This window comes from Podarcis erhardii (assembly GCF_964252035.2).
Source record: "Podarcis erhardii genome assembly, chromosome: 1".
NCBI classification, from domain to species: Eukaryota; Metazoa; Chordata; class Lepidosauria; order Squamata; family Lacertidae; genus Podarcis; species Podarcis erhardii.
The window spans coordinates 9267906-9280090 of NC_138497.1; the positions used below are offsets into that span (position 1 = coordinate 9267906).

The 12185-nt window shown below is 45.1% G+C and overlaps 2 protein-coding genes across 2 annotated transcripts in view; both read left to right on the plus strand.

The window, feature by feature from the left end:
- The window catches only part of SIX6 (SIX homeobox 6), a 284160-nt gene that overhangs the window by 156941 nt on the left and 115034 nt on the right, over positions 1-12185 (plus strand). The gene's annotated exons all lie outside the window — the stretch shown is intronic.
- Positions 9786-12185, plus strand: part of MNAT1 (MNAT1 component of CDK activating kinase) — a 140043-nt gene continuing 137643 nt past the window's right edge. Inside the window, exon 1 of the mRNA XM_081865379.1 lies at positions 9786-9951. Coding sequence (XP_081721505.1) covers positions 9863-9951 — 89 coding nt within the window. The 5' untranslated portion in view covers positions 9786-9862. The remainder of the gene's footprint in view (positions 9952-12185) is intronic.

Genomic DNA, 12185 nt, shown 5'->3' on the forward strand with positions numbered 1-12185 from the left:
TAAAATACATTGGAGGTTCTGTTTACTTTTACTGCTGCGGTATACTAAGAGTTAATGAAGGATAGTTGCAAAATGGCTGCTCAAAAGCTGCAGGGTTGCTGCTGCTTCTAACCCATGTATTATTTACAACACTGTCTGGAATAAGGTCCGGAAAACAAACTTATTAATATCAGTGGATCTGTCTGCCTGTCCTTCAGTTTTTGTCTGGTGACCTTACACCTCTTGGTCTACCTGGTTCAGTCTGCTGGGCCTAGTGGAAGAAAGGAGGAATCGTCTCAGCCTTGTGATGCTATCCTCTGAACTGTCCTCATTCCCTGCCATTTGGGAGAAGTCTTCTTTGAGGATACGTTCTCCAGGATAGGAGTTGACAAGCTGGAAGGTATGCAGTGGGTGACCAAGATGAACAAGGGTCTGGAAACCAAGAAGAAGAAGAAGAGTTTGGATTTGATATCCTGCTTTATCACTACCCGAAGGAGTCTCAAAGCGGCTAACATTCTCCTTTCCCTTCCTCCCCCACAACAAACACTCTGTGAGGTGAGTGGGGCTGAGAGACTTCAGAGAAGTGTGACTGGCCCAAGGTCACCCAGCAGCTGCAGGTGGAGGAATGGAGACGCGAACCCGGTTCCCCAGATTATGAGACTACCGCTCTTAACCACTACACCACACTGGCTCTCCAAGCCTTATGAGGAACGGTTGAAGGAATTGGGGATGTTTAGCCTAGAGGAGACTGAGAGGAGATATGTCATCTTCAAATATCTATAGGGCTGTCACATGGAGGATGGAAACAAGCTTGTTTTTTCCTGCCCCAGAGGGTAGAACTCGAACCAATGGATTCAAGTTTCAAGAAAGGAAATTCTGACACTACACAACTTTCTGACAGCAAGAGCTGTTCGAAAATGAAACAGACGCTTTCCAAAAGTGGTAGACTCTCTTTCCTTAGAGGTTTTCAAACGGAGATTGGATGGCTGTCTGTCATGGATGCTTTAGTTGCAATTCCTGCATTGCAGAGGGTTGGATTAGATGACCCTCGGGGTCCCTTCCAACTCTACATTTCTATGATTCTGTTGAGAGTTGTTTGGAGACCCCTATTCCCCCAACAGAGCTTCAGTTCCCAGAGTGGTTTCACAATCAATTCATCTTCACCAGGAGTTCTGTGCGGGGAACGTTAGTTTCCTAGCAACTCTCAGCACACTTAACTACAACTCCCATAATTCTTTGGGGGGGGGGAGCCATGGTAGTTTAAAGTGGTATCATAGTGCTATAAAGGTATGGTGGGAACGTGGCCTAAGACGCAGCAGAGACCTTTGCCAGGCTGCAGCTGCTGTTATACTTGAGAAGTGAAGACAGAGCTGAGATGATAGTTGGCTGGGAGTGGGTGGGTGGGTATATGTGTGCACTATCCTGTGATTTGCCAAACTGTCTGTTGAAGGAGAAATCACTAACTGGGCTACCACGTCTATGTTCTACTGAAAGGCTGAGTTGAAAAGAGTCCTTCAACGGAGAACTGCAGCTGCTGGAGACAGTTTTTGGACCACAGACTGCTGAACACTAAACCACAACACTTTGCCTTTGGAAAGAGTTCCTTGCTGGCAAGGACAAAGACTCCTTTTTTTCTTTCTTTTTTTACATTTTCTATTTCTTTTTGTCTTTTCTCATCCATTTTCTCCTCTTCTTTTTAGACTCTACCTAGCTCCTTATTAAATCCCAGGTGCCCGACTGCAGCACAAGCTTATTTCACACTGCACAATTTCCGTGACTCTGCACAAGATGCGTCTAGCTGCATGTTAGAATAAACCCTGATCGTAACCCCCAAAGGTATTTTCTTGGCAGGGAACTCCACTGAGTTTCAAAAGGGCTTACTTCAGATAAGGTTGCAATCTAGACACACGTCACACTGAGTCCACTAAATGTGCATAGGCGTGCAGCAGAACATGAATCATTACCAAAATATAATTATAAATGAGCCTGTTTTATATATATATATCTTAAGTATGTATACAAACTCAATGAGAGGTGTGTTTGCTTTTGCTGGGTAATCTTATTTATATTAGGTCTAATCTGAGACAGATAAACTCTCATCTCCTCATCAATACATAATAGCCTTTCTCTTTTCTGATTTTTTGTATTTGGCAGAGTTGAAAATCCTTGTTCACAGCAATACGTCGTAGGGAACTGTAGAAGATTAACCAATGCTCTTGAAGAGAGGCGCAGATACTGTTTCCAGTTGTATATCCAAAAAGAATCCAGTGGTGTACTTCTACTGCAAAACAAAAGAAAACAACGAAACATCTTCTGCAAATATTTTTGTTGTTGTTACTATACTATACGGCATGTTTAAATGTTTCTTAAGTTGTCCTTGAATCTTCCTGCCACAGTCATCCTTTTGCCACACTCTTTGAGAACCACGTTTGCATGCCTTATATACAGCTGCTCATTCAGAGATTGCTTACTCACAAGTAGACTACATACTCATATGCTGCGTGATAACGCTGGGTCTGTAGGTGCAGCCTTTGAGTGCCAGTATTCTGGAGGGTGTGGTGATCCTGTATGAAGGAGCGTCTCCACCCACATTGTTCAGCCCAGACACTGAGGTCCAGCTCCAAGGGCCTTCTTGCGAGAAGTGAGGTCACAGGGAACCAGGCAGAGGGCCTTCTTGGTGGTGGCGCCGGCCCTGTGGAACACCCTTCTGTCGGATGTCAAAGTCATAAACAACTATCTGACTTATAGAAGACTTCTGAAACAACCCTGTGTTTGATGTTTTCATTTGTCGGAAGATGACCAGAGTGGCTGGGGAAACCCAGATAGGTGGCATATAAATAAATTCTACTCCTCCTTTAACAGCTCCAAGGGTTCTTAAGCAAGTCTCCCACTGGAGGACCCAAGAGATTGCCTGCTTCTAAGGGTCCCTACCCTGTTCAGTGTGGTGTAGTGGTTAAGAGCGGTAGACTCGTAATCTGGGGAACCAGGTTCGATTCCCTGCTCCTCCACATGCAGCTGCTGGGTGACCTTGGGCCAGTCACACTTCTCTGAAGTCTCTCAGCCCCACTCACCTCACAGAGTGTTTGTTGTGGGGGAGGAAGGGAAAGGAGGATGTTAGCCGCTTTGAGACTCCTTCGGGTAGTGATAAAGTGGGATATCAAATCCAGACTCCTCCTCCTCCTCCTCCTCCTCCTCCTCCTCTTCTTCTCTTCTTCTTCTTCTTCTTCTTCTTCTTCTTCTTCTCTGAAGACACAAGTGTCCAGCAGTGTTCAGTTACAAGAAGCATTTGAGAAATTGCTTAACCTTGAATTCATTTTCAGAATCCTTCCAGCTCTAAGATTCTATGAACCTGAACTGAGTTCAGAATCCTTACGCGCCAAAAATCCACTCCTGGTTTTCTCCTAATGCCTAATGTAGGGAGAAAGGAAAAAAGCTGTTAAATTCTTAGGAGTCCGAAACGCTTGTCAATCTATTGCAAAGTTGCCCCCACCCCATCCCAAATTACTTTCTGCCCACCACAATGTTGGAAAGCACAGCAATGGAGTGTCATCATAAAGAGCAGCTCAAGAAGGCAAAGAATGATGTAGTCTAGTCAAAGTAGGCACTTTAAAATGAAATTTAAACCAGTTCTGACGTGTGTCTACATAGAAGCAAGTCCTGCTTTTCAATGGGATGCTCTCCCACTTTGTGAGATATTATATGTTGAATTGTGTTCAAAATAGAAGTTACATAGTCAAAAACAGCCTGTTACATTGTGTGTTGCTCCCAGGTAATTGTGCATAGGATTGCGGTCAAAATGTGCTTAGCTTAACTTAACTTTGGAAGAATCTCCCGTTTTTTGTTGCAATGCTCCTGTACCAGTAGTGGCATGACATTTATTTATTTGATTTTGGATTTACGAAAGCCAGTGCTTAAAAGAGTGCAGTATAAACAGAGAGCGCGTTGTGTCTAAATACAAAGCTGCTATCTTTGCAACCTCAAGTCACAGTGTACATAACACTGAACTCCTGGCTGCTACTGCCACTCTCTTGTGCAGAGATTCTCATAATGGATTCTGTCAGCTACAGGCAAGTGCTAACCACCACCATTTTTTAAAACTACAACTCCCATCATTCCAGACCAATAGCCATGCTTGCAGTGGTTGATGGGAATTGGAGTCCAAAACAATAACAACACCTGGCAGGTACTATTTTGAATACCCCTGGATTACACCATGATAGCTGCAACTCCAAACACATTTATTTGCAAGTAAGCCTCCCCAAACTCATAGTTTGTAGTAGGACTTAAGAGCACAATTCTACGCAACACATTTCTACTCAGAAATAAGTTTCATTAACTGTAGAGGGACTTATTCCCAGCTGAACCATAGGATTGCAGCCTTTGTCCTCTCAAATATCGGTACACAGAACTGCAGCTTTAAGTCTAAGGAAGCGTAAAGGTAAAGGTAAAGGGACCCCTGACCATTAGGTCCAGTCGTGGCCGACTCTGGGGTTGCGGCGCTCATCTCGCTTTATTGGCCGAGGGAGCCGGCGTGCAGCTTCTGGGTCATGTGGCCAGCATGACTAAGCCACTTCTGGCGAACCAGAGCAGCGCACGGAAATGCCATTTACCTTCCCGCTGGAGCGGTACCTATTTATCTACTTTATTTATCTACTTGCACTTTGACGAGCTTTCGAACTGCTAGGTGGGCAGGAGCAGGGACCAAGCAACGGGAGCTTACCCCATTGCGGGGATTCGAACCACTGACCTTCTGATCGGCAAGTCCTAGGCTCTGTGGTTGAACCCACAGCACCACCTGTGTCCTCTAAGGAAGCATATATGGGAGCAAACTGCAAGGCTACAACTCTATGTATGTTTACTTTCGAGTAAACACGATTCAGTTAAGTGGGACTGAGGTTGCCTATACAGTACACTCTCTACACTGAAAATACACCTCTCCCTGTAAAGAATCATGGAAACCGTAGTTTCCAGCACCATTAACAAAGTACGGTTCTCAGGATCATTGCTGTGTGTGTCAAGGCTTTAAATGTGTTTGAAATGTATAGTGCGTAATACCCAGTTGTTGCACAAGAGGCACTTGAGTATGGCACACAGGAGTGAGAACAAAACAGCTTCCTTTTTTTAAAAAAAAAAGCATGTTTGATCAGCCGTTCCTTTCTCTGTCTGGGAAGAATTCATTCATTTTCTGAAAACATTTCCTTTCACCCACAGACACAGTGGATCGTTGCTCCTGGGTTCAGCTCACCGCAGCAGAGACGGGCACATTCCCCGCGTTTTGTGAATCAGAATCAGACACCCATTTCACGGAGGTGTTTGGAATGGGAAAGGACATCAGATGTATGATCCTAGCAAATTTATTAACTTGGATTGGCAGTACAGATTGCAAATCAGTTTTCATGTATAAAAGCGGCTGTGACTGTTCTGCTCAGAAGCCACCAATTGTATTTTATATGAGACGTCTTTCTCTTCCATCTGCTGTCTGGACTAGTCCGACAGATCCTCAAGCGCCTTGTAGATTGCTGCCAAGACAGACGTGATCCATAAGGTACTTAGGCCATGCCCTATATTGAACTCCCAGTACCAAGCCAGTCATTTAGCGTGAACCCTTCTCATATAGCAGCCATGCGGACCTCCATCTACTGCAAGGACTCATCGTCCCTAACCACTGCTCCTGCTGGCTGGAAAACTACAGGCTCCCAATCCTTGCCTTATAGACCTATTCTCTGTTCTTGAGAAAATCTTAATAAACACAGGTTGGGGTTTGTTTTGGAAGACGAAAAGTACTTTGACCCTGTGAATGAAAAACAATTTCTAGTGTGGAAATAATGGAAGCTGCTTTCCTAACCCAATTTACTCGGGAGCAAGTCCCCACTGAAATCAGCGCATTCATGATTAGGATTTGAAGAAGAAGAAGAAGAAGAGTTTGGATTTGATATCCCGCTTTATCACTACCCGAAGGAGTCTCAAAGCGGCTAACATTCTCCTTTCCCTTCCTCCCCCACAACAAACACTCTGTGAGGTGAGTGGGGCTGAGAGACTTCAGAGAAGTGTGACTAGCCCAAGGTCACCCAGCAGCTGCATGTGGTCAGGAGCGGAGACGGGAACCCCAGTTCCCCAGATTACGAGACTACCGCTCTTAACCACTACACTACACTAGCTCTACACTACATTTGATTGACATGACCCCTAACTGCATACCAAGCCTAGATCCGTGTCAGATTGTGACATTATTGCAGAGCACCCAGTCCATAGCTGTCAACATTTCCCTTTTTTAAAAGGGAAATTCCCTTATTCCGAATAGGATTCCTTGCAAGAAAAGGGAAAAGTTGACAGCTATTACCCAGTCCCATTTTGGTTATCTGCGATTTTAATGCCTTTGGGACACTGTTACCGACTCAACCATTTAGACAAGATCTGCCGTGTGATCGCCCCTTGACTAGAGCAGGCTTAATTCGGTTCAGATCCAAGTGGTAATATTTGGCATGTTGATGGGTCATTGGGACTTTAAATAACCCCCTTTCCAGCCTAGGGCTCCATGCACACTTAGACTGAAAAGTCCTCTACACGCTTACCTGGGAGTAAGCCCCATTGAACACAATGGCACTTAATTCTGAGTTGACGGGCCTGGGATTACAATGATAGTTGCTGATAAGCCTGCAGTCCTATACTGTACATGCTGACTTGGGAGAAAGCCCCGTGGAAAATAATGAAGCTTACCTCTGAGTAGACAGGAATGGGATTGTACTGCAAGACCGTCTGAATTCAGTTGGACTTGTTTCTGGCTAAACACGCTTAGGATCTCCCTGGCAATATATACTTACTTGGGAATAAGCTCCACCGAACATAGTTGGATTTACTTGCGAGAAAATGTTCATAGTACTGGGCTGCACAATTCTTTGATCCTAGTGGGAAAACTAAGCAAGTACTTCTAACTTTCTCCCGTTGGAGAACGATTGTCTTCCAAAGTGGCTCACAGACACCATCAGCTTGGAGATAAGATGGGATTGAACCCGATATCTTCTGCAGATCCTCGACCACTGAAGAGCTACGCCTCTTCCTAGGTATGTGAGCTTTAAACATCCACATATTTATACATTTAAAAGCATTAGTATTTTAAATATTTATATACAGTACTTCATTATTATTCTTATTATATGTCCCTATTTTCATCCGAGCAATGTTGGAGGGTATGCAACGTTACGACAAAGGGGAGTAAGTGCTATTGAATTAGGCAGTGGGTCCCTACGCAAGCTAAAGATGCAATGCCAACCCTGGCTTCCCTGAGAGCAAGCCTCCTTGAATTAAACAGGATATGCTTCCCAGTAGGCAGGAGGACCATGCTGCAACCTGGGAAGCAAGTCCTATTTAAAATAGCCAGGGCTTGCACCTGAGTAAGGCCGAGGTCCCCTCGCAGGAGCCACATTGCCTTCTCCAACGCAAAGGCAGATTGGAAGCACCTCGGGGCAGAGACCTGCATGGCCTTCTGCAGTCTGAAAGCTAAAACGGTGTGTGGGACGTAGTCGTGCCACCCCAATCTAGTCCAATAAAAAATACTTAACTAAAAGTAGAAATTGTAGAAAGATTTTGACAGATTTCTCTGAGAAATAATTTTAAAGCAACTGTTGTTGAGACATTTCATTCTGAATCTGCTTGATACAGCCAGAGGAAGATGACAGGTGTGGGTGTTGCCAGTATTTTTGTTTGGGGGGGGGGACAGAACCTCAGCTTTGTATTTATTTGCATTGATTTTTGTTGGGGGGAGACCGAACCTCAGATTTGTATGTATTTGTATTTTTTAAATTTTTATTTACAATTTTTATTTATATAGGTAAAGGTAAAGTGACCCCTGACCATTAGGTCCAGTCGTGACCGACTCTGGGGTTGTGGCGCTCATCTTGCTTTATTGGCCAGCGTACAGCTTCTGGATCATGTGGCCAGCATGATTAAGTCACTTCTGGCGAACCAGAGCAGCGCACGGAAACGCCGCTTACCTTCCCGCTGCAGCGGTACCTATTTATCTACTTGCACTTGACGTGCTTTCGAACTGCTAGATTGGCAGGAGCAGGGACCGAGCAACGGGAGCTCATCCCGTTTTGGGGATTCAAACCACCAACTTTCTGATCGGCAAGCCCTAGGCTCTGTGGTTTAACCCACAGCGCCACCCGCGTCCCTTTTTATACATTGCCACAATTATTTTACCAAGTTTTAACATTTTCCGTTTCGACTCCCTTCCCCCTTTTTCTGCGGTTCCTTACATTCATTTTTACCCTTTCCTGCCTACTCCTGTCTTAACTCATTCTTTTATGCGTCTCTTCTAATAGGAGATCTCCAATATCAACCTGCAGGTTGTTACAAGAACCCTGTCTTAATCTGTTTCCAGGTTTGTTTTGCAAATACTCAATAAACCACGCCCATTCCTTTCTAAAAAAAAGTTTGCTGTCTCGATTTCTTAAATATGTATTTCATGGATTCTGATGGATTTAGAAGCTGCCCCTCCTTGGCTATGCCCATGATGACAGGTGGGTATCCTTCCTCCACCCCCCCCAATAAATCCTGGCTGCCCCCCTCCAAGTCTCTTCTTTTTTGGCGATCACTCGTAGCCGAGTAATATTGTCTTCCATAAACACGGTTTTAACTATGAGTCCGTAAGTGACTGTGGAGGCCAATTCTGTATCCACACGTCCTTCCACAGTGGGGACATTGGTTTCCGGGTGGGAGTTGATCACGGTGTGGATTTGCCAAGTGTGCCTTCCTCCTAGCACGTTTCTCCCTTGCGTCCTGAGTTCAAGTGTCTTCAAAGCCCATGAAAACTGGAGGGCTCGCAGGTCAGTGTTTCCCAATTGTTGGTGTTTATACTACATTTTTTTAAAAAATGCCTTGAGACAGTATTTAAACCTCTTTTGTTGACCACCAGCATTACGCTTTCCATTCTTAAGTTCGGAATAGAGTAGTTGCTTTGGAAGACGATCATCAGGCATCCGTACATGAGGAGTCCAACGAAGTTGATGTTGAAGAATCATTGCTTCAACTCTGGTGATCTTTGTTTCTTCCAGTACACTGGCATTAGTTCGCCCGTATTCCCAAGTGATGTGTAAAATTTTCCGGAGATGCCATTGACATAGCTGTCAACTTTTCCCTTTTCTTACGAGGATTCCTATTCGGAATAAGGGAATTTCCCTTAAAAAAAGGGAAACGTTGACAGCTATGGCCATTGATGGAATCTTTCAAGGAGCAGATAGGTAGCTGTGTTGGTCTGCCATAGTCAAAACAAAATAAAAAAAATCCTTCCAGTAGCACCTTAGTTCTTGGTATGAGCTTTCGTGTGCATGTATCTGAAGAAGTGTGCATGCATACGAAAGCTCATACCAAGAACTAACTTAGTTGGTCTTTAAGGTGCTACTGGAAGGATTTTTTTTATTTTCTTTCAAGGAGTTGGAGATGGCGTTTATAAGTTGCCCATGTTTCACAAGCACACAGTAAGGTTGGTAGGACAAATAGCTTTGTAAACAAGCATTTTGGTTTCCCTGCGAAGGTCCCACTCCTCAAAGACTCTGCACTTCAATCGGGATACAGCCGCCCTCGCACAGCTCAGGCGGTGCTGGATTTTGGCATCAGCCTGGGCCCTTGTGGAAAGACAACTGCCCATCACACAACTTCCAAGTCTACAATTCAAAGAAGTCAGCCGTCGGGCTCTCTGTGCGGCGCGGCTTTCCTTCCCCCGCTCCTCGCCCGCTGCCAGGCGGAACTCTCGTTCCCGAGGCTTCGGAGCCGCCCGGACGTTGTTTGCGGAGGGACGCCGCTGGCCGGAGTTGCCAGGCGATGCTGAGCCGCGGCGAGGAGTAGCTGCAGCGCCAGGAGAGGGAGGAAGGGAGCCCCGGCCGCCATGGACGACCAGGGCTGCCCCCGCTGCAAGACCACCAAGTACAGGAACCCCTCCCTCAAGCTCATGGTCAACGTCTGCGGCCACACGCTGTAAGTGCTGCCGGCCTCGGCGGGGGGGGGGGGTGCTTCAGGGCGGCAGTAATCCTTGACTGTTAGCTGCTGTGTAAAATGGGCTGTGTATATATATGTGTGTGTGTGTGTGTGTGTGTGTGTGTCTGTGTGTATACACACAGAAAGATCCCCTTTTATATAAATTCTATAATATATATCATAGAATCATAGAATCATAGAGTTGGAAGAGACCACAAGGGCCATCGAGTCCAACCCCCTGCCAAGCAGGAAACACCATCAGAGCACTCCTGACATATGGTTGTCAAGCCTCTGCTTAAAGACCTCCAAAGAAGGAGACTCCACCACACTCCTTGGCAGCAAATTCCACTGTCAAACAGCTCTTACTGTCAGGAAGTTCCTCCTAATGTTTAGGTGGAATCTTTTTTCTTGTAGTTTGGAACCATTGCTCCGCGTCCGCTTCTCTGGAGCAGCAGAAAACAACCTTTCTCCCTCCTCTATGTGACATCCTTTTATATATTTGAACATGGCTATCATATCACCCCTTAACCTCCTCTTCTCCAGGCTAAACATGCCCAGCTCCCTTAGCCGTTCCTCATAAGGCATCGTTTCCAGGCCTTTGACCATTTTGGTTGCCCTCCTCTGGACACGTTCCAGTTTGTCAGTGTCCTTCTTGAACTGTGGTGCCCAGAACTGGACACAGTACTCCAGGTGAGGTCTGACCAGAGCAGAATACAGTGGCACTATTACTTCCCTTGATCTAGATGCTATACTATTGATGCAGACCAGATCAATATGTGTGTGTGTGTGTGTGTGTGTGTGTGTATTTGTTGTTGTTTAGTCGTTTAGTCATGTCCAACTCTTCGTGACTCCATATATACACACACATATATATATAACATTCTGGGGTGTTGTTGTTTATATAGAGAGAGATAGAGATAGATAGATATAGATAGACAGATAGATAGATAGATAGATAGATAGATATAAGCATAGAGTGGATGGGACCGCAAAAGGCCATATTAACAAACCCCCTTGCAAAAAGCCAAGGGGAATCGTACAATCACAACAAGCAGGTGTTGTTGTTTATAAAAGATATAGATAGATAGATATAGATATATACAGTGGTACCTCGGGTTATGCTGGTCACATGACCCGGAAGCTGTATGCTGGCTCCCTCGGCCAATAAAAAGAGATGAGCGCCGCAGCCCCAGAGTCAGCCACGACTGGACCTAATGGTCAAGGGTCTCCTTTACCTTTACCTTTACCTCCGGTTAAGTACTTAATTCCTTCTGGAGGTCTGTTCTTAACATGAAACTGTTCTTAACCTGAAGCACCACTTTAGCTAATGGGCTAAAGTGTTTCCAGAGCATGATTTCTGTTCTCATCCTGAAGCAAAGTTCTTAACCCAAGGTACTATTTCTGGGTTAGCGGAGTCTGTAACCTGAAGCGTATGTAACCCAAGGTACTACTGTAGATAGATAGCTATAGGCATAGAATGGAAGGGACCACAAAAGGCCATCTCACCAAACCCCCTTGCAAAAAGCCAAGGGGAATTGTACAATCGCAACAGGCAGGTACTAAAATTAATAGTTGCCTCTCTTCCGGTTCAGGTACTAAAATGCTACTATTAATAACTGGCTCTGGTCTGGTAAAAACCTGTAGGCTAGATTACTGCAAGGCATTAGAATAATAATAATGATTTTGTTATTTGTACCACGCCCACCAGACCGGGTTGCCCCAGCCGCTCTGGGCAGCTACCAGCAAATATAAAAGCACAATAAGGATAACAATGATAATAGTTTTATTATTTGTACCCTGCCCACCTGACTGGGTTGCCCCTGCCACACTGGGTGGTTTACAGAATATAATAAAAAAGTATCAGACATGAAAACATCCCTAGAGAGATGTAGAATCATAGAATCATAGAATAGAATCATAGAATCATAGAATCATAGAGTTGGAAGAGACCACAAGGGCCATCGAGTCCAACCCCCTGCCAAGCAGGAAACACCATCAGAGCACTCCTGACATATGGTTGTCAAGCCTCTGCTTCAAGACCTCCAAAGAAGGAGACTCCACCACACTCCTTGGCAGCAAATTCCACTGTTGAACAGCTCTTACTGTCAGGAAGTTCTTCCTAATGTTTAGGTGGAATCTTCTTTCTTGTAGTTTGGAGCCATTGCTCCGTGTCCGCTTCTCTGGAGCAGCAGAAAACAACCTTTCTCCCTCCTCTATGTGACATCCTTTTATAT